At 45.7% G+C, this 20,027-nt stretch overlaps 2 protein-coding genes and 1 long non-coding RNA gene across 4 annotated transcripts in view; 2 read left to right on the forward strand and 1 right to left on the reverse strand.

The window, feature by feature from the left end:
- The first annotated feature begins 3,373 nt into the window (after window positions 1-3,373).
- On the forward strand, window positions 3,374-11,710 carry LOC130371127 (zinc finger protein 420-like). 2 transcript variants are annotated; one of them, XM_056576782.1, is made up of 6 exons: window positions 3,374-3,564; window positions 4,841-5,570; window positions 5,824-6,026; window positions 6,827-6,940; window positions 7,022-7,139; window positions 7,259-11,701. In XM_056576782.1, the coding sequence occupies exons 2-6, from the start codon at window positions 5,198-5,200 to the stop codon at window positions 10,150-10,152; spliced, it is 3,702 nt and encodes a 1,233-aa protein (XP_056432757.1). In that variant the 5' UTR covers window positions 3,374-3,564; window positions 4,841-5,197; the 3' UTR covers window positions 10,153-11,701. The 2 variants fall into 2 exon arrangements, with proteins under 2 accessions (XP_056432757.1, XP_056432758.1); XM_056576783.1 differs by lacking the exons at window positions 3,374-3,564; window positions 4,841-5,570 and having other exon boundaries at window positions 5,934-6,393; window positions 7,259-11,710.
- Window positions 10,379-15,125, reverse strand: LOC130371130 (uncharacterized). Its single transcript, XR_008893131.1, has 6 exons — window positions 14,695-15,125; window positions 14,530-14,598; window positions 14,194-14,318; window positions 13,548-14,049; window positions 13,111-13,294; window positions 10,379-11,654 (listed from the first exon to the last, which is right to left on the reverse strand). It is a non-coding gene; the product is annotated as an uncharacterized LOC130371130 (long non-coding RNA).
- The window catches only part of LOC130371128 (zinc finger protein 208-like), a 5,024-nt gene continuing 66 nt past the window's right edge, over window positions 15,070-20,027 (forward strand). Inside the window, exons 1-7 of the mRNA XM_056576784.1 lie at window positions 15,070-15,323; window positions 15,833-16,035; window positions 16,294-16,395; window positions 16,546-16,641; window positions 16,882-16,992; window positions 17,228-17,351; window positions 17,599-20,027. The exon at window positions 17,599-20,027 is cut by the window's right edge and continues 66 nt beyond it. Coding sequence (XP_056432759.1) covers window positions 15,296-15,323; window positions 15,833-16,035; window positions 16,294-16,395; window positions 16,546-16,641; window positions 16,882-16,992; window positions 17,228-17,351; window positions 17,599-19,523 — 2,589 coding nt within the window. The 5' untranslated portion in view covers window positions 15,070-15,295 and the 3' untranslated portion in view covers window positions 19,524-20,027. The remainder of the gene's footprint in view (window positions 15,324-15,832; window positions 16,036-16,293; window positions 16,396-16,545; window positions 16,642-16,881; window positions 16,993-17,227; window positions 17,352-17,598) is intronic.

Consider the following 20,027-nt stretch of genomic DNA (forward strand, 5'->3'; position numbering starts at 1 on the left):
CTTTTGTTTTTTATTAGAAGTCATGAAAAAAAACATAAGGGGTAACACTGTTGTTTTTTTTGGTCGTCATGAAAAGAAACATAAGGGGTAACACTGTCGTTTTTTATCGGTCGTAATGAAAAAAAACATAAGGAGTAACATTGTCGTTTTTTATTGGTCGTCATGAAAAAAAACATAAGGGGTAACACTTTCGTTTTTCATTGGTCGTAATGAAAAAAAACATAAGGGGTAACACTGTTGTTTTTTTTCTTTGTCGTAATGGAAAAAAAACAGAAGGGGTAACACTGTTGTTTATTATTGGTCGTCATGAAAAAAGCATAAGGGTAACACTAGTTTTTCATTGGTTGCCATGAAAAAAAACATAAGGGGTAAGGCCGCGTTCACACTAGTCTTCTTTTTTAAGAAAAAAGCGCTTCCTTCAGCGCCTTTTGAGCGCCTTTTGAGGGCTTCAGTGCGAGCATTCTGTAACCTTAACAACGGTAATCATACATTCTAGCGTTACATCATTATCCGTTATTATCATTTTCCGTCGGTTACTTTTTGAAGTAGATAGGCTAAAAGACACAATGGCGAATCAGTTGCAATTAATTGCTTTAGCTTTGGCGTTTGAGGAGGAGGAGGGGGAGGAACAGCCAAGGCGCCGTTTATGGGTGCACGACATCCTCCGCAATAGGAAGTCGCAGGGTGCATTCGGCCACCTAATTCAGGAGCTCCGCCTAGACGATGCGAGGGAGAGTGTGTGTGTGCTGTCTGTTAGGATGAAAACTTAACCTAGCCTTAACCAAGCTAATTCCCGTGCATTTACATTTTCTTGGAAATGGTTATCAATGTACACTGTCCCTTTTCAAATAAACACATAAATAAATAAGATATAGTGACACCAGGAGAGGGTACAGTAGGTGTGTGTGTGTGTGTGTGTGTGTGTCTGTGTGTTAGAGAGAGAGACACCAGGTTAAGGAGGGGGTAAAGTACATCATTGGCTCTGAGTGAGTGTGTTTTGTAACACATTTTAACAACAATCTTTTTTGTGTGTGTATTTTTTCCTAGGTATTTGGCAACAGGGAACTCTTACCGGTCCATTGCTTTCCACTTTAGGGTAGGAATAAGCACTGTGGCTGGAATAGTCAGGAGTGTGTGCGAGGCCATTTGGGACTGCCTGTCTGGGGAGTTCCTGGCCTTTCCTACAGAGGCTGAGTGGAGGAAGATTGCAGAGGATTTTGCAAGAATGTGGGCATTTCCCAATTGCGTAGGGGCAATGGATGGGAAGCATGTTGTCATTGAGGCACCTCCATTAAGCGGCTCCCTTTATTTTAATTACAAGAAGTCATTCTCCATTGTACTGTTGGCGGTAGTCGATGCCCACTATCGTTTTAGGGTGGTCGACATTGGAGCCTATGGCAAAAATAGTGATGGAGGAACATTAGCTGCCTCTGCCTTTGGGTCTGCCCTGCGGCAGGTGACCCTCAACCTCCCTGGGGATGCCCCCCTACCTGGAGCAGAGAACTTGGGGCCCATTCCTCATGTTTTCCTGGCGGACGAGGCATTCCCCTTGCGGAGAAATCTCCTTCGCCCCTACCCTGGGCACACTCACGGGGAAAAGCGTGTTTTTAATTACCGCCTCTCTCACGCCAGGAGAATGGTGGAGTGTACCTTCGGCATCCTTGCGGCCCAATGGAGGATATACCGGAGGATGCTTGGTGTGTCACCACAGGTAGCAGAGTCAGTTGTCAAGGCAACGTGTATACTACGCAACTTTCTGCGATGGGGGGGTGCTACAGAGGCACTGACTGGTCCAGCAGAACCATCTGCTGGAATGAGAAGTATTGGCAGGGTTGGCAGCAACAACGCCAGCAACGAGGCCATTACTGTGAGGACCAACTTCACAACTTATTTTTCATCTGAAGCTGGTCAAGTCCCCTGGCAGAACCGCCCCCTGCACATCCCACATGCCCTTCAGTAAACTTTTAAAAACTAAATCAGTTGAGGTGTGGTCTTGTGAGTTGTCATTTAAAGAACAGCAGGTAAAGCAGGTACAAACACTGTTGTTTTTTATTGGTCGTCATGAAAAAAACATAAGGGGTAGCACTGTTGTTTTTTATTTGTCTTCATGAAAAAAAACATAAGGGGTAACACTGTCGTTTTTTATTGGTCGTCATGAAAAAAAACATAAGGGGTAGCACTGTCGATATTTATCAATTAAAACATAGGTGGCAACATTGTCGTTTTTATCAAATGAAACAAGAGGGGTAACACTGTTGTTTTTTATTGGTCGTCATGAAAAAAACATAAGGGGTAACACTGTTGTTTTTTATTGGTCGTCATGAAAAAAAACATAAGGGGTAACACTGTCGTTTTTTTCAAATAAAACATAAGGGGTAACACTGTTGTTTTTTATTGGTCGTCATGAAAAAAAACATAAGGGTAACACTGTTGTTTTTTATCGGTTGCCATGAAAAAAAACATAAGGGGTAACACTGTTGTTTTTTATTGGTCGTCATGAAAAAAAACATAAGGGGTAACACTGTCGATATTTATCAATTAAAACATAGGTGGCAACATTGTCGTTTTTATCAAATGAAACAAGAGGGGTAACACTGTTGTTTTTTTTATTGGTCGTCATGAATAAAAACATAAGGGGTAACACTGTTGTTTTTTATTGGTTGTCATGAAAAAAAAACATAAGGGGTAACACTGTTGTTTTTTATTGGTCGTCATGAAAAAAAACATAAGTGGTAACACTGTTGTTTTTTATTGGTTGTCATGAAAAAAAAACATAAGGGGTAACACTGTTGTTTTTTATTGGTCGTCATGAATAAAAACATAAGGGGTAACACTGTTGTTTTTTATTGGTTGTCATGAAAAAAAAACATAAGGGGTAACACTGTTGTTTTTTATTGGTCGTCATGAATAAAAACATAAGTGGTAACACTGTCGATATTTATCAATTAAAACAGGCTGCTTAAACCAGCCACCATCCACACCCACTCAACAAGCACCTTCTAAATTATTCAATAGAAATTAAAAATTAGTGTCACCTCAGGTATTTTTAAGTCAGCGTGGAGTTATGTAGCCTACATATTTTAAACATGTCATAAATTGTATGTAATCTGGCCATGTTTTATTTGTAATAAATATTTCATGCAGACATTTGTTTTGGACTGTTTTATACATTAGGGTACTACAGATGGATGCTCTTCAGTAGTACGATCAGGAATGCTAACACAGATCAAGGAAAATGCATATTAGAAGGCAAATTTAGTTTTAATAATGCACCTCTAAAAAATGTATTTAAACATTGAGATGACCTTATTAAAGAAAATGCATTTCAATAGACATTAGTCACCAATACCGAAACTCTTGGTGGGAACTAATCTAACGTCACCTTGTTTCCCGGGTCCACAATAGCAGACGGACCAGCCGCCTGGGACAGCTTTTCCTGTGATAACATCGATATAACCATCAAAACTTCTCCGGGATTATCTGCCTTTGAACGATTATATTATCTTATTGCAATGTAATATCTGGGGACACATATAATGGAAGAATATAGTTCTGAAGTAAATGGTAAGTAAGGAAATACACATGTGAACTGAACAGATGAGTGTGTTGTAATGCGATTGCGGGCAACAGACAAACTTCATTAACTGGGCTCTGACTTTAATCTTACTTGATTCTCACTTCAATGTTCTTAACGGTGTTTACTGTGCAATGCATGTGTCTTTATAGCTCATAACGGGTAGTATCCGCAGGATTTAACACGTTTGTGTTTGAATACACGCGTTCTTATCCAGCCCCAACCACAGCGAGTTTTACCAGCATCCAATGCGGAAGCCTCAAACATTGCAGGAGCACCGAGTGGCCACTACGAGGTGGTACAAAAAGTGAGCAATTCTTCGTTGACTCACTTGTTAAACAGGCCGTTTCCACAGTCTTATTAAACCTATTTACAGCCTGGTCCAAAAAACCATTGTAGTCAGTATGTTTAGTTCATATCTCCATGACAACACTGAGGGGGGTGATTTTTTTTTTTTTAGCAGGCTAGGTTTTATTTTATTGGAGGTTTAAATGTATGAATAATTAGGGGCGCGGCCTCTTGAGTAACAGCTAGCCGCTGACCCTCACCTCGCCTCAGAGGCTAGTTTTCAGGATTATCATGCTATCTCCGTCATCTCGACCTCGACTGCGTTCATTCCGGTGCCATGATGCCTTGCTCTGCGGTCAACACTACCAACCGATCGTTTAAAAACGAATGAGCTACGAGCTAATTCGGTGTACGACACTTAGATGGGCGTATCTTCCTCCCCCCCGACGTCACATCAATGCCCTGTTTTGGTTAGAGGAAATGAGGCGGAGTCAAACTATGACAAGATGGCGACGGTCATAAGCCAAGAGAATTGGATGCAGTTGGAATAACTGAGATCTGCCCGGATGCTACATCCATTTGATATACTATCTATGGTTCTTATACATTAACATTGCATACCTCCAGTGTGTTATTACGTGAAGTGAAGTTATCTGTGGCGGGTTATTACAGTCTGAAAACAAGAGTAATGTGTAAAGTTGCTTCTGTTAACATGTAAAGTTCCTCTATGTGCACATGTTTTGTTCGTGCATAAAGTTCCTACATTTACCCATGTAAAGTACCCGCATTTTCCCTAGTACATTTTTTACATGTTCAGATTTAAAGTCCCTAATAGTTCACATGTAAAGTCCATTCATGTTGACATGTAAAGGTCCTACAAGTTCACATGTAAAGTTCATCCATGGTTAAAGGTTCCTCCATGTTCATCACCAAATGTTCATCTGATTGCTCTATGCCGTGTCCATCTTGTGTTTCCAGGTCCGTCTCTCTCCCTCTCCTGTCTGCGTCTGCTGGTTCCGCCGATCTGAGTGTTCTCTAATACACTACGTTGTTACAGCAGCGTATTAAATACTATAAGATATAGTATGGAGAGAGCGACTGAGTAATTGAAATGTACCTACTAATGAAATTATAACAAATATTTTGGTTGTAAACAGGTTAGGGTTAGGGTTGGTACATTGGCAATCAGCCGGAACCTTGGCACAGGGACGTTTGAGCCTTTCGGACTGAATGGAGCCCACAGCATCCTTGCTTGAAACCGACCTGTAACTTGCTCTCGAGTGGGAGCAGCGCGCATCTTATTCTTGACCTTCGCCTCCAATAAGACGGGGAAAGATGGCAGATAGCGATGAGCAAAACCAACAAAAAATGACAGGAAGAAAAAGGAGCGCTGTGTGGACTCATTTTAGTCAAACAACTGAAGGTCCAATAGGCAGCTGTAATATTTGTAAGGCAAATATTTCATTCAGAGGAGGGTCCACTGCCAATTTGCACCGGCACCTCAGGACAAGGCACCCTTGGGTCCGGCTTTTCGAGGTGAAGAGAGAGGAAGAGGCACTGTCTGAGGCACACCCCGGATCATCACATTCCCAAACGACTTCGGGGGACTCCAGGGGTAGAGGCCAGGCCATTGGGCAAACTAGGCTGAACCAGTTCATGTCCCGGCCGATGACACCGCAGCGGCAGGAAACCCTGGACGAACAACTAGGTAGGAAGAACGTCTCTTCCGACATTCTCTATTCAAACTCATGTGAGCGTGTGCAGCCAATGTTGACAAACAGAATGGATGTATTCAGCAATCAAACAAAATCTGTTTCCTGTATTTTCGAAGCTCCTCTAGCGGCATGTGTGTACTGTAATGCTAAAATGAAGATGTTCAAAGAGGTTCCCGAACTTGGCAGAATAAGATAATTGTATCCATATTGGTTAATTGCAACTCCGCTTCCTGTTTTTACCTCCAGGTCCCCCTCTCCCCTTCGCCTCTCTGCGTCTCTTGCTCGCCCCTGTCCGGCTGGTGTCCGGGGCCATCTGGCACACAGTCCAGCATCACGTTGTGTCAGATTATGGGATGCTTGAGGAGTTTGTTTCAATGGTCACGGACCTTGTTCCTGAGCTACTCTCCACTGAACAAAAGACCCAGCTTATTCTGGGACTACGTGCACGGGTGAGAAATAAAATACATGGATGTAGGGGTGAGGGGAAATAAACACATAGATGAAAGGAATGATGTCTGGTTCCTCAAGGACAGGGCCTGACCTGGACAATAAACACCAAGGCGCTTCTGAAAAAGGCCCAACAGAGACTGTATTTCCTAAGGATCCTCAGGAAGAACAATCTTCAGGAATAAAATGCCGTTTACCTTTTTATCGCTACACCATTGAGACTGTCCTAAGCTAAGGCATCGCGCTGTGGTTTGCCAATTGCACTACAGCTGAAAGGAAAGCGCTCCATAGGGTCATAAAAACTGCCAAAAAAGTAATTGGATGTCCTCTTTTCTCGCTTGAGGATGTCTACAATAGACACTGCCTCAGGTGAGCTCATTGCATCCTGAGACTCATAATATTTTTTATTTTTTAAAGCACTTATTTTGAGAGCCCCTACCCCTATTTCGTTGCACTTTCTGCAATAACAATAAAGAGATTCTGATTCTGAGAAGATATGCCCACTCTGGGTTTCTGGGTCCGTTTACTGTAGGACATTTACTGAACTAAGTTGTGCAAATTCAACAATAAATACTCAACGTGAAGGTTGTGTAAGCATTAATCACATAACATCTCTTGATCTTTTTACTACATCCTTTGAAATTTGGAGGTTAATTTGTAGATTAAACTTTGTTACTTATTTCTATAAACAACAGAAAAATCTTAGAAAATGTAGGAAAATCTTATCCTACACAGAATATGTAATTTAATACGATCTCTAATGGCGCAAATGATCACAAAGTTTGCATTTCCTCTCCATCAGAATGGTATCCCTGGAGAGTTTGGCTGCAGCTATGATGATCAGGCCCTGGTCAACGTAACATGGCAATTTCTGTCCAGACTGGAAAAGCTTTTCCCTCTGCAGACCATCCAACAGGTCGGCCAATGCAACATGTTGATTGACAGTTGAACTTGATTATCATTATTGGTTTCATATTGACCGTGTCAATTCTTCCAGGTTGCCCTCATGCTCGCCGACATTCCCTCTGCTCTCGAAGAGTGTTTGAAGTCAGTCTCTCACCGCGGCGAGCTCCAAACTCTTCTTGGTTGTCGGAAAGGACTTCTGGATAAGAATGGTAAGCCATTGTTATGAGGGCAATCTGAAAGCTCATTATTTTATTGGACTAGGCTTTTCTTCCAATTCCCATTACTTCACCCTCATGACTTACAACATTGTAATTCACTCTATTTTCAGGTTGTCCCCTTGATGGTGCACGTGAAACCTCAGCTCTGCACCTCTGTGTCGGGGATCGGATCAAAGCAGAGAAGGGGCATCAGGCCCGTTCTCTGCCGGATGTCCACAGATGCGGTTCACAGATAAAAGGACCACATGCAAGCACTGCAGTTGCAATGTCGGAGGACATGGAGGCGGCCGTGGAAAAGGAGGCAGTAGAAGGGATGAGCAGTCAGGAATTTATGGATGCTTTAGGAAAAGATTGCCTCGTACTGTTGAAAAGGCTTGAGGACGTTCCAGCTGTGCAACGCAGAGCTGTGAGCTCAAACAGAGGGTTGAAAATGACGTCCGAACAAGTCCTGCCCAGAACACAAAGATTAATCCCGGATCCCAGTAAACGGATCTCCATCGACCCGTTCCCTTCTGTTACTTATATAGTCGTGGCTGATGAGGACGTTGATTCAGTGCGCTCCCTCGATGTCTCCTCCGACGTCTCCTACGTGGTGCCTGTTGGAAGTGACAGTGGGGAGGATTCTTTGTCTGATTGTTCAAACACAGACCGTTCCTTCGTCAAGCTGGCATCCCCCAAGAAAGGCAAGAAACCTTTAGTCACCCGCAAAAAGCACGACACAGAAAAAATCGGTCTTTCTGTGCCAAATTCATCCTCGACGACTAAAGGCCTTTGTTTAATTTGCAACAAGCATGTACAGACGGACATGAAGGAACACATGACAGCACATTTTCCTGACGGGGTCTTAACCTGTCCACGATGCGACATGGTTTGCAAAACCATGCATTCCTTAAAGCTACATTTTAAAAGGGTTTGCTTCGATCAGCTGCAGATAGAGAGCCAGGGCGACCTCGTCCGGCTCTATCAGTGCGATGGATGTGAAAAATCTTTTAAGTACAGAATACAGTTAAACAAGCACAAACTTGTCCATAACCAGCTCTACTGTGAGATGTGCGAGAGAGTCGTGCGAGACGCCGAAACCTTGGCACGACACAAGGTGTCTCACACGCCTTTTCAGTGCACCCTTTGTGAGAAAAACTTCGGTATCTTTAAGCATTTGGCCAGTCACTGCAAGAACGTACACCAGTTGAGCAAACCCTACGAATGCCACCACTGTCCGAAAGTTTTCTCCAAATTCAATATTTTTATTGGACACGAGTGGCAACACACAGGCCAACTCCCTTTCCAGTGTTCCCAGTGCTCCATGACCTTCAAACAAGATGCAGAGCTTGCTATCCATCTACGGGTGCACACGCACGAGAAACCCTTCCTTTGCAAGGACTGCGGTAAGCGCTACGCCTGCAACTCAAACCTGACGCGGCACAGCAGGATGGTTCACAATGAGTCCTCGAAAGTGCAGCGGTCCTTAGGCTCTCGGAGGAGTAAAGAGGGTGCACGTCAGAAGCCTCATCAGAAGAAACGCCAGATGAGGCAGACCCCCGGTCCATGCAAGTACTGTGGAACGGTGTTGCACAGCAGCAGGCTCTGTCCACAGAAGTCACTATCTGACAATCAGTCCAGTCTTCCGCATGAAATGGAAGCAAAGGATGGATCAAATATTGAAAAACATCACGGCGAATCAGTCAGCTTGCTCCAGGCCCCTTCTCACGTAGCTCCCAGCCAAGAAAACTTTTTGTCCAGTTCCTCAACTGATCGTTCCTCTGTTGCCCTTTATGATCACGATGAGGGCTCGGTGGCATTGAAAGAGCAGGATGCGCCACTAGGGAAAATTCCTGCTGCAAATAAGACGAATTCCTCAACCCAAAGAAGGCTATGTTTCCTCTGCAAGAAACATGTGCAGCTGGATATCAAGGAACACATGAAAACCCATTTCCCTGATGGTGTCTTAACCTGTCCGCGATGTGACGCATTGTTCAAGAGCATGGGTTCTTTGAGGATGCACTTTAAGAGAGTTTGCGTCGAACAGCTGCAGATAGAGCCAGGCGAGGACCGAGTTGGCCATGGTCTGTTTAAGTGTGATCAATGTGAAAAGTCTTACAGGTACAAGCTGGCATTAGACGGGCACAAGCGCACTCACAACCAGCTCTACTGTGAGGTGTGTAGGAGAGTCTTACGAGACGCCGAAACCCTGGCACGACACAAGGTGTCTCACACGCCTTTTCAGTGCACCCTTTGTGAGAAAGACTTTGGGAATTTTAAGCAGTTGTCCAGGCACTATGAGAGCACTCACAAGCTGAGCAAACCCTACAAATGCCACCACTGTTCGAAAGTTTTTTCCAAGCTGGGTTTCTATATTCGACACGAGTGGAAACACACAGGCCAACTCCCATTCCAGTGCTCGCATTGCGCCATGAAGTTCAAACAGGACACAGACCTGGCGAGTCATCTACGGGTACACACGCACGAGAAGCCTTACCTGTGCACCGACTGCGGCAAGACCTTTTCCAGCAGCTCCAACCTGTGTCGTCACGTCAAATTCCGCCACAGCGAGTCCAGGGAAATTCGGCGCTTTACATGCACCCAGTGCAGCAAGACCTTCAAAGAGAAGGGAGCCCTGCAGAAGCACGAGCAGCGCAAACACCAGAATCACAAGAAGGTGCGCCACCCTTGCACCTACTGCGGAAAGATGTTCTCCCAGTCCTGGATGGCGGGACATCAAATGATCCACACGGGGGAGAAGCCTTTAAAGTGCCACATTCCGGGCTGCGACCAGCGCTTCCGGTCGACCTCCGGGCTGAAGAATCACTCACTGCTCCATCACACCGCGGAACGCCCGTTTGAGTGCAACACCTGTGGGAAGGGTTTCATACGAGCCTCGATCCTCAAACAACACATGGAAATCCACACGGGAGAGAAGAACCATGTTTGTTTAGTCTGTGGCAAAGCGTTTCAGAAGGCCTACAGTATGGCCAGACACGTAAAGCTAGTGCACTCACCCAGGTAACCGAGGACTTCTAGTTCTTCTTGTACTTAAAGATGAGATTACATTTATTTTGCAAAACATGATCAACGGCCATGTTTACACAGGATATGAATGCATGCATTAAAAATCTGCCATCATCCACACACTCAACAAACATCTTCTAAATGACTCAATAGAAATGCGAAACTCTTCTCACCTAAGTTATTTTTAAGTCAGTATTGAGTTATGTTGCCTATATCTTTTAAAAATATAAATTAGATAAATTGTAGGTAATCTGGCAGTGTTTTATTTGAAATAAATATTTCATGCAGACATTTGTTTTGGACTGTGTTATTTACATTAGGGTACTACATATGAGATGCTCTACAGTAGTACAAACAGGAATGCTAACACAGATTAATGAAAAACATTTAGGCGCATCTTATCTTACTACTATGTAATAGCAGGCCTGTCGCACAAGTAAGTCGGAAAGATGGTCAAAGTGCATGTGCCAAGCAGCCTGCAGCTCACACACACACACACACACGATTTTTTTATGAAGAACACGTTGTTTTAGGCTCTTCGAACCGTTCAAACCGTGAATCGGATAGAAGTAACTTCAGAGTTCCCTGTGAAGTTAAAAAACACGGTACAGAAACAAGGGATTTTAGAAAAAGACGACGAAAAGTGGCTCTCGAACATCTCGCTGAAGTCGAAGGGATTAGAGTCAAAACATGCACGAGTTTGCAGTGATCACTTCTTGAAAGTTTGGTAGATCGAGAAAATATTACTGCCCGATCACAAACTGTTATTTTAGGACAATTTAAAGCTCAAGAATGCCATGGTTTATGACTTATTTATTTAGCTTTTGACCGATAAATATACAACCTGTAACATAAGCTTCTATGACTAAGAGTAATCTATACACTAATACAACTATTAAATTGTTGGCTTCATAAATATGAAATGAAAATACGGTCTTAATTTACAATATAATTATTTTTGATACAAAAATACTATGTACATTATATTACACTATTACTGTATGTGGCATTATAAGTCTCAAATTCGTGGCATCAATAAGAAGGGAGAAATATTATATGATGGACCATTCTAGCAAAATAATGGAAAGGCTATACTTCAAGCAAACAAATGTAAATAAAACACTGAACTATTAAAATGTATCCTGTGTTTTTTTCACTTCTAAGGAGATCTGCTAGAGAGCAGAGATGCAGAAACTTGCTTGGTGAATTTCTTTGCCAAAACTTCAGGGAGGATACATTACCGAAAAAAAACGTTCAGCCTTAGGGATGACGCTATCCCAAAACTCCACGTCAGGCAAAATTCTCTATAAAAATGTCATTCTTGTTCCATACAATAAAATCACAGCAGTCTACTTGCAAAATAAAGAGCTGTGCTTGAATTTGATAGTAGTAGGCATGTGATCTGTCCAGCTTTATCTTGTCACCGTCCTTCGTCAGGCAGAAACCCGTTTCTCCGGCACAAGCTCTGATGTTCTCCTTGTCCTGATGACAATGTGGGCACTGAAAAAAGTCAGATGAAGTGTGAACAAACTATATCATCTGAATTGCTAATTGTTCCATGTTTAATGCTAGTTTATAACATTGAGAGGGACTTCTTGTGCATGGATTTCCTTGTGAGAGGGAGGGATTGTAGTCACATTCAAGATTCAAGATGGTTCAAGAACCATCTTGAATCCTGGACCTGGGCCCCGTTTCCCGATATCGATGGATCTTCGCTCGTAAGATGGTTCGAAAGAGGGATCTTTCGAACCATCGATAATTTCTTTGGAGCGTTTCCCGAAACTCCTCTTAACGTGAACGTGCATTCGCTGCACTCAAGACGATCTTAGGATTGTACCTGTCCACTGACATGGTGCTGAAACGGGCTATGACGCAGGGGGAGACGCAGGAATGTCGGAGGAAAATGGGGTTAAAAAGGGTTAAAATATCTCCCCATCAAGGCCAACCGCAGAGTAGCCTACGAAAAGAATAGATTGCAATAATATGAATGCTAAAGATATTAAAACACAATTGATTAAGCCTAGGCCGACATATATAGCAGTCCTAATCCTGAGCGCACGATCGGGAGGTGGAAGTTGCGCTTTAGATGCCTTCACAAGTCCAGCGGAGGGCTCCAGTTTTCGCCGGCCAAGTCATGCGCTGTGATATGTGTGACAGCTATGTTGCACAACATTGCAGCTAAGGCTGGGGTAGCTTTGGTTGAACCGGAGGACATTGAGGACGATGACGACGAGGAAGATCGGTGTGAGGACGGCCTCCCTCATAACTACGCGGCTGGTTTTCATGCACGTCGAAGAGTGATTGAGACTTTTTTTTAACCCCCTCCGCCCTCCCACATGTCACTAAACATTCCCGTCAACGTGACCAATCCCCACCATATCCCAGCCTTTTGCCTGCTCCTTTGCTTGTTTTTTATAAAAAAATATAATATTTTTTTTTATATATATTTTTTTTTACATTATTTTATGCTACGTTTTATGAGTAGCCTATGTCAGTCTGCACAAATCCCCCCCACTTTCTCTCACACATTTTAAGTGCCCTGCCTGCTCAAACATTTCCTGGACTGTCTCTCTCAAACTAACATAATGGCCCACATTAGGCTCAGACGCACGTGATACACCATTACCAATGTGTTATAATAAAACGCATCCAATACTAGGAATGTCCGCTGGCTACGCCACTGAGGCTATAGTAGGCTAACGAGGCTCTTAGCGTCCTACGAGTACCCTGGAGCACTCGTTAGCTACTCGTGAGCGTTTTTAAGATGTTCGTTACCAAAGATGCTTTCGGGAAACGGTGTGAAAACTGTACGATGCTCTTACGACCCACTCTGCGATCCACTTAGGCTAAAGATGCTTTCGGGAAAAGGGGCCCAGGACAATTGTAGTCACATGACATGTATCTCACATATCTGTACATCACATACTTCGAAAGACCTGATTAAAGCTTTATTTACCTTGATTTCACACACTCCAGTTCCGTGACAACTGCATACAACAATCCCATATGGTGACGCTCCCATGAAGGGCAACTTTGCATTGAGACAAAGGCCAGAATCTGCTATAGAGTAGCCGTCATGTAACTCTCTCATAATTTTTTCGTAGTCCTTCCGTGCCTGTGCCTCATGCTTACATCCATACCTGATATGAAAACAGCAAAAAAATACATCATTCAACCCAGTGTAAGATGTATTCAGGATGGCATACATTTGAGAAATATACATATTGTGACTATAAGTGTCAACTTAACTGTTCAAAAGTTGCTATACCTGTTCATATGAATATTCTAAAACATAATGTGTATGTTTATATTTTCATTTATTCTTATCTAAAAAAAAAAACAGTAAATTTTGCATTATTGCAAAAAGGGGTTTGAGAAAATAAAAACAATTACCTTGTAGCTGCAGTAGAGAATCTGTTTGATTCCGGGTAACAGATTGCCTTGATAAGGCTTTTTGCTGGCTTGTCTGCATTCGTCCGAATGGTTTGTTTAATGGTTTGTTTATAGCAGCCGTCTCTCGCTCTACGGCTGCTATATGAGCAGGGGTCAGATCTGGCATCTTGAACTGCTCACACAAACCATGCAGGTCTCTGGCTGACACTGTCTGGTGTTTAGTAGTCCAGGATGGGCTTTGGGAGACTGGTGGTTGCTGACTTGGGGATAAATCTCTTGTGAAATTTCTCTTGCACCATCAAGGCTGCACTTCCAAGTTTTGGTTCAGCTCATCTAAGAACTTTGTGTAAACACCTGAGCCAGGGCGTACAGCAGAGCAGGCACTTTTTGGGGAGGGAGATTTGCTTTGTTCAGGGCTTGAGCCAGAAATAGCATCATCAAGTCTCTTCTTCTTAGCTCTTGCAGGTGCAAAGTCGATATCTGATACAGCAGTCACTGGGATCTATCAAACAAAAATATAGAAAAAGCTAAACTCAAAATAACCTTATTTTGTAAAAAAACACAAAATCCTTAGCATTATTTCTATTTGGCAACTAGTATTTATTCTCAAGATCTTCGATAGAATTTTACAAAATATATAATTTACCTTGTTGATATGGGATGGCATGAGCCATTTACTTTTCTCCATTGTGCAAGTGACTGACTCTCATTCTCACACCTGTCTCCAAGGCATATAGTACAGCTCCAACGTGAGAGCAGGATTCTGCAAGCCTGTGCACAAAAATAATAGAAAAACCCTCAAGATCGTAGCTAATAAAAGCGAAAATAAACATATTTACTGTATTCTGTGGCATTTAGAGTTTGCGATCGATGGGCATGGAAAGTAATTCAACAGCAACAATACAAACTCGTCTCGTCACGTTGTGAGAGAAATGTTATGTTTTTCTTAACCAGCCATGAAGTTGTAGTGCGCTGTAATCACCTCTCCATCTTCTTTCACTAATAGCCATGTCTTCAGTAGAGTCTCCGTAGATCTCTGAGAATGGTTGAACTAAAACAGAAGAGCAGGGGAAAGTTAGAATAGAGCGATCGCGGTTTGTTTACACTACAAACATAGTACCGATCGCATTGCAAATATCATACTTACACGGGCATAAACAATGCAGGACTTGTCGGGCAGCCTTTTCACGCCAAGGTCTTTCACCCAACCACACAAAGAAGTTGTAGGCTTCCATACTCTTCCATGCTTTCATCTGTTTCGTGGTGTAGAAGGATGTCGGGAAACTCTACTGCTGGATACAATTCCAAATCCGTACCGAAATCTTTCTTCTTCAACGCATAAGGGTCGACTCGATGCCATCACACAAACTAACTTTTTGGAGGTATCGCGAAAGTGAAATCGTGTCTAAAGTGTTGGTATACTTAAATCTAGAGCAGGTCCTTGCACTACGGCGGCCATTTTGGTTTGGTAGACCACCAAATAATTCACCGGAAGTAAAACTACCCGAAAAAGTCACGTGATTGAATACAAAGAATACCGAAACTCTACGGTTGGAACCGTTGGAACCATGGGTTGGAACTAATCTAACGTCACCTTGTTTCCCGGGTCAACAATAGCTGACGGACCAGCCGCCCGGGACAGCTCTTCCTGTGACAACATCAATATAACTATCACAACCTCTCCGGAATTATTTACCTTTGAACGATTATATAAGCTTATTGCAATGTGATATCTGGGGCCGCATACAATGGAAGAATATAGTTCTGAAGTCAATGGTGAGTAAGGGAATACACATCGTGAACTGAACAGATGAGTGTGTTGTAATGCGATTGCGGGCAACGGACAAACTTCATTAACTGGGCTCTGACTTGCATCTTACTTGATAATCATTTTAATGTACTAGACGGTGTTTGAGGTGCAATGCATGCGTCTTTATAGCTCATAACGGGTAGTTTCCGCAGGATTTAACGCGCTTGTGTTTGAATACACACGTTCCTTTGAATACCTCCAGCGTGTTATGAGGTGAAGTGTTCTCTGTGTCGGGTTATTACAATCTGAAAACATGAGACTAACGTGTTTAGGATTTCCTACATGTTACGTGTTTCCTACATGTTCACATGTAAAGTTCATCCATGTTCGCATGTATAGTCCCTACAAGTTCACATGTAAAGTCCAAACAAGTTCACATGTAAAGTCCATCCATGTTCACAAGTTAACCATGGTCATCCCCAAATGTTAACCGTATGCGATTGGTCTATGTGCCATGTCCATCTTGTGTTTCCAGGTGCGCCTCTCTCCCTCTCCTGTCTACGTCTGCTGGTTCCGCCGATCCGACTGATCTCGGCGGCCGTCTGGCAGACAGTGAAGCAGAAGGCGGTGCTGGATTATGGGATGCTGGAGGAGTTTGTTTACATGGTCACTGATATGGTGCCCCATCTCCTGAAGGCGAGACAGAGGGCCGAACTGATCTTCGGCCTACGAGCACGGGTGAGGAACATATTTTAGTCTCAGGCAGGGTTCGAGTTATGATTCCATCTCTGTGGGGGTCTCTTAAAGTTAACCTTGCGCTGAGTTGTTGAAAGTAAGTCGGAAATAAGCCCCTTCAGGTCGAAGCAAGACACCTCCGTTTTCGGCCAGACCTCTCTCTATGGGAGCTCAGCTCCCCCTAACCCTAACCCTAACCCTAACCCTAACCCTGATCTGCAAGCGTTTGAGTGATTGTAAATTCTGCTCCTCTTATCGCAGCTGATTCTGGAGCTTTGTCGCTCGGAGGAAACTTCAGACGCTAAGATCATTCAGCCCCATCTAGACCGGATGCAGCATCTTCTGTCCATGTGGGATGTAGAGGTGAGCCTTTATTGACGTATATGTTCCTTCATGAATTGAACGTTTTTATAACTTTTTTTGTTTTGTTGTTGTTGTTGTAATGAGGAGCTGAAGTACCAGAAGTACCCGGCGACACTTCAGTGACACCTTCTTAATCCTGTGTTATCATAGGTTCATAATGCCGGTGTGGAAATATCAGATTCCCATTTCCTGGGTCTTGTGCAAAGTCTCCTCAGAGATCCTGCTGAGCGAGATAGGTTTTTCAAGGTCAGTGTTGACAAGCATGTTTATTTCAGATTAGCATTATCACCATTTCTTCTTAAAATGTTGTAAATAGTAACCTGTAAATGAATGCGATTCATATTGTTATTTTTAATAATAATGACATTAACCTTTTGGGGTTTTCTCTGGTTGGTCACAAATGTATGTCTGTGAAGTCACATAACCAATAATGGTATCTCATCTCTTGACATTTCTACGCATTTTTATTAATGGATTTTTCCTCAGGATGTTTTCCCAGAGGAATTTGGCCCGATGTATGACAAAGCGATACAAACACTGATGTGGCAGTTCCTCTCCAGACTGGAGGAACTGCTTCCCGTCCAAACGGTACAACAGGTAGGCTGACAACAATGTCAACACAAGCACAACGACATGTACTGATAACTAAACATTTAGATTTGAGTCAAGGCAGTCAGTTATATAAGGATCTAGGAAATTAGCTTCATATTAAATTCACTGTACACCGTCACACACAATGTACAGCTGTTTGCACTTCATAATAGTCCCTGGACCCTATTCAGGAGATTGTTCTACACACCTTTCAACGCCTACACCTTTTTCCCCTGCTAAGGTTGCGTCCCTGCTCGCTGATTCCTCATCGGTTCTTCAGGACAGCATGGAGTCTGTGTTTCATCTGCAGGAGCTCAAACCCTTGCTGGAAAGCCAAAAAGATGTCAATGTGCTGGAGGACGGCGGTGAGTGTTCACAAAGTCGTTGATGACTGAAGAGTAGAAGGGCTGACCTAGTGATGGGGGGGGGTGTGTGTGTGTGTGTGTGTGTGTGTGTGTGTGTGTGTGTGTGTGTGTGTGTGTGTGTGTGTGTGTGTGTGTGTGTGTGTGTGTGTGTGTGTGTGTGTGTGTGTGTGTGTGTGTGTACACTGTGTGTGTGAGACGTATACGATGTATACACACAAACCGGTAACATGTTCCCACTGCGATCCAGACTCCTCCAGCGACACGTGCATTCTGCCCGCGCTCTTCCTCCCCCCCGTGGGGCGGCCGGCAGTCGCCGCTGAGCCGACGGAGCCGATGGCCGAGGGGGCCCTGGTCTACACGGTGGACGCCGGCCTGGGGGTGGAGGTGGTGGAGACGGAGGGGACGGAGGGGACGGACATCTACATCGGGGAGAGCGGGAGCGAGGTGGCGCCGGCGGCGGGGGAGCAGTGGTTCGCTCTGGGCGCGGAGGAGACGGCGACGGGGCCGGCGGACGAGGTGGCGGCCGGCCTTGACGCGGTGGCGGTCCCGGCAGAGGTCACGGTGGAGATGGAGACGGAGACGGAGACGGAGGAGGGGCAGCGTCAGGAAGTGGAAGCGGAAACTGAGGCCGGCGCCGACGTCCCGCTCGGCGAGTGTCTCAAATCGTCCACGCTGGAGTGCTTCGTGCTGCTGCAGAGGCTCAACGCCGAGGGGGGCTCGCCGACGCGGCCGGTGAGACGCAACCGCGGCCTCAAGATGAAGATGTACCTGGAGGAGCGGCGGAGGGGCGGCCCAGCGCCGACGGAGAGCGACGCGGTCGACAAAACCGACTACCTGCCGCCGCAGCAACAACGACGCGCGAACGGGCCCACCGAGAAACCCGCCTTCCGTTGTACGGCCTGCAGCAAGGAGTACCGGAGAGCCGCGACGCTGCTCCGGCACAAGTGTGCGAACCGGAGCCCCTCCGAGGACGGGCCGGGCACGTCGTTGAAGCAAGAGGAGGAGGAGGAAGGCGCCCTGGGGAAAGAGGCGTCCGCCGACGGGGAGAACCAGGAGCAGGCCCCCGTCAGCCCTGGGGGCGCCGGCCAGGGGTCCGTGTTCTCCTGCCCCCACTGCAGCGTGGAGTTCAAGTGCAAGCAGACGTTCCGCTGCCACCTGAGAAACATCTGCTACAGCGGGCAGCTGGTGGACCCCGAGGGGCCCGGCGGCGGCGGCGGCGACGGCGCCAAGCGCTGCTTCCCCTGCGACGAGTGCGGCAAGGCCTTCCGCTACAAGTCGACGCTGGACTCGCACAAGCACACGCACAACCCGCTGTACTGCGACGTGTGCGCCAAGCTGGTGCGCGACGCCGAGGCCCTGGCCATGCACAAGGCGTCGCACACGCCCTTCCAGTGCAACCTGTGCGCCGACAACTTCCGCGTGTTCAAGGAGCTGCACAAGCACTACGTGGACGCGCACAGCCCCCGCCTGCCCTTCGACTGCGGCCACTGCGGCGCGGGCTGCGGCAGCCTGAAGCGGCTCATCCGCCACGAGTGGAAGCACACGGGCCACCAGCCCTTCCAGTGCCCGCACTGCCCCAAGCGCTTCCGCTCCTACTCTGACCTGCAGGAGCACCAGAAGAAGCACACCAAGGCCTACCCCTTCCTGTGCTGGGAGTGCGGCAAGAAGTTCCGCCACAACGTCACGCTGACGCGCCACGTGCAGCGCGAGCACCGGCCGGGCCAGGACCCCGCCGGCGAGAAGGCGCGGCCGCCGGGCTTCGTGTGCACCCACTGCAGCAAGAGCTTCACGGCGCGCCGCTGCCTCCTGCGCCACGTGGACTTCTACCACATGGGGCTGGGCCACCCGTGCTCCCACTGCGGGAAGGGCTTCTCGGGGAAGGACGCGCTGGTGCGCCACATGCTGATCCACACCGGGGAGAAGCCGTACAAGTGCGACGACTGCGACAAGTGCTTCCGCTCGGCGTCGGAGCGCAAGGTGCACGGCCGCTACCACACGGGCGAGCGGCCGTTCCGGTGCAAGGTGTGCCTGAAGGGCTTCGTGCAGTCGTGCTTCCTGACGCTGCACATGCGCACGCACACGGGCGAGCGGCCGTACCCGTGCGCGGCCTGCCCCAAGGCCTTCTCCAGCCTCCACGGCCTGAAGAGACACAAGAGGCTGGTGCACGCGTAAACAGCAGCGGGCGGGGGGATGAAACTAGGATTGTTTTGACGATGTTGGGCGGTTGTCTGACGTTTGTCTGGCGATTGTTAAACAGTTCTTTGACGATTGTTTGACGATTGTTTTCATAATTGTTAGATTTTTTGACGAGAGGAGGAAAGGTCCGGTGCTTTAAGAGGATAGGCTTTGCGTTGCTTTTGGTAACGGCCGACCCACTCGCAGCTAGTTTTGGTTTGTTATTGTTTGGAGTTATTGTCTGTATGTCTGTGAGAGTTCTCGAAATGTTTGGCTCTAGAATTGAATTAGGGAAGAACTGGAGAAGAGCTTTTGTAAACAAAGGACATCTGAATAAATCAATTTGAAATCAAGTCTGTTTTTTATTTCAAGGGTCTTTTGATAATTGGATGTCACTTTTTTTTTTCTATTAATCCCAATAATCAGAAATGATGATGATTCTTTGCACTATTAATAGAATGGCTTTAGGTGTAGTGTTTCGTTTATATTTAAAGGCTGAGC

Source organism: Gadus chalcogrammus, chromosome 18, assembly GCF_026213295.1.
Source record: "Gadus chalcogrammus isolate NIFS_2021 chromosome 18, NIFS_Gcha_1.0, whole genome shotgun sequence".
NCBI classification, from domain to species: domain Eukaryota; kingdom Metazoa; phylum Chordata; class Actinopteri; order Gadiformes; family Gadidae; genus Gadus; species Gadus chalcogrammus.

What these genes read in the sequence shown, in the direction of transcription:
- LOC130371127 (XM_056576782.1), top strand. Translation starts at nt 5,198, where the DNA reads ATGGCAGATAGCGATGAGCAAAACCAACAAAAAATGACAGGAAGAAAA. An exon ending in AACCCTGGACGAACAACTAG is followed by an intron (nt 5,571 to 5,823) that starts GTAGGAAGAACG and finishes TTTTACCTCCAG; the next exon opens with GTCCCCCTCTCCCCTTCGCC. An exon ending in CTCTGCAGACCATCCAACAG is followed by an intron (nt 6,941 to 7,021) that starts GTCGGCCAATGC and finishes CAATTCTTCCAG; the next exon opens with GTTGCCCTCATGCTCGCCGA.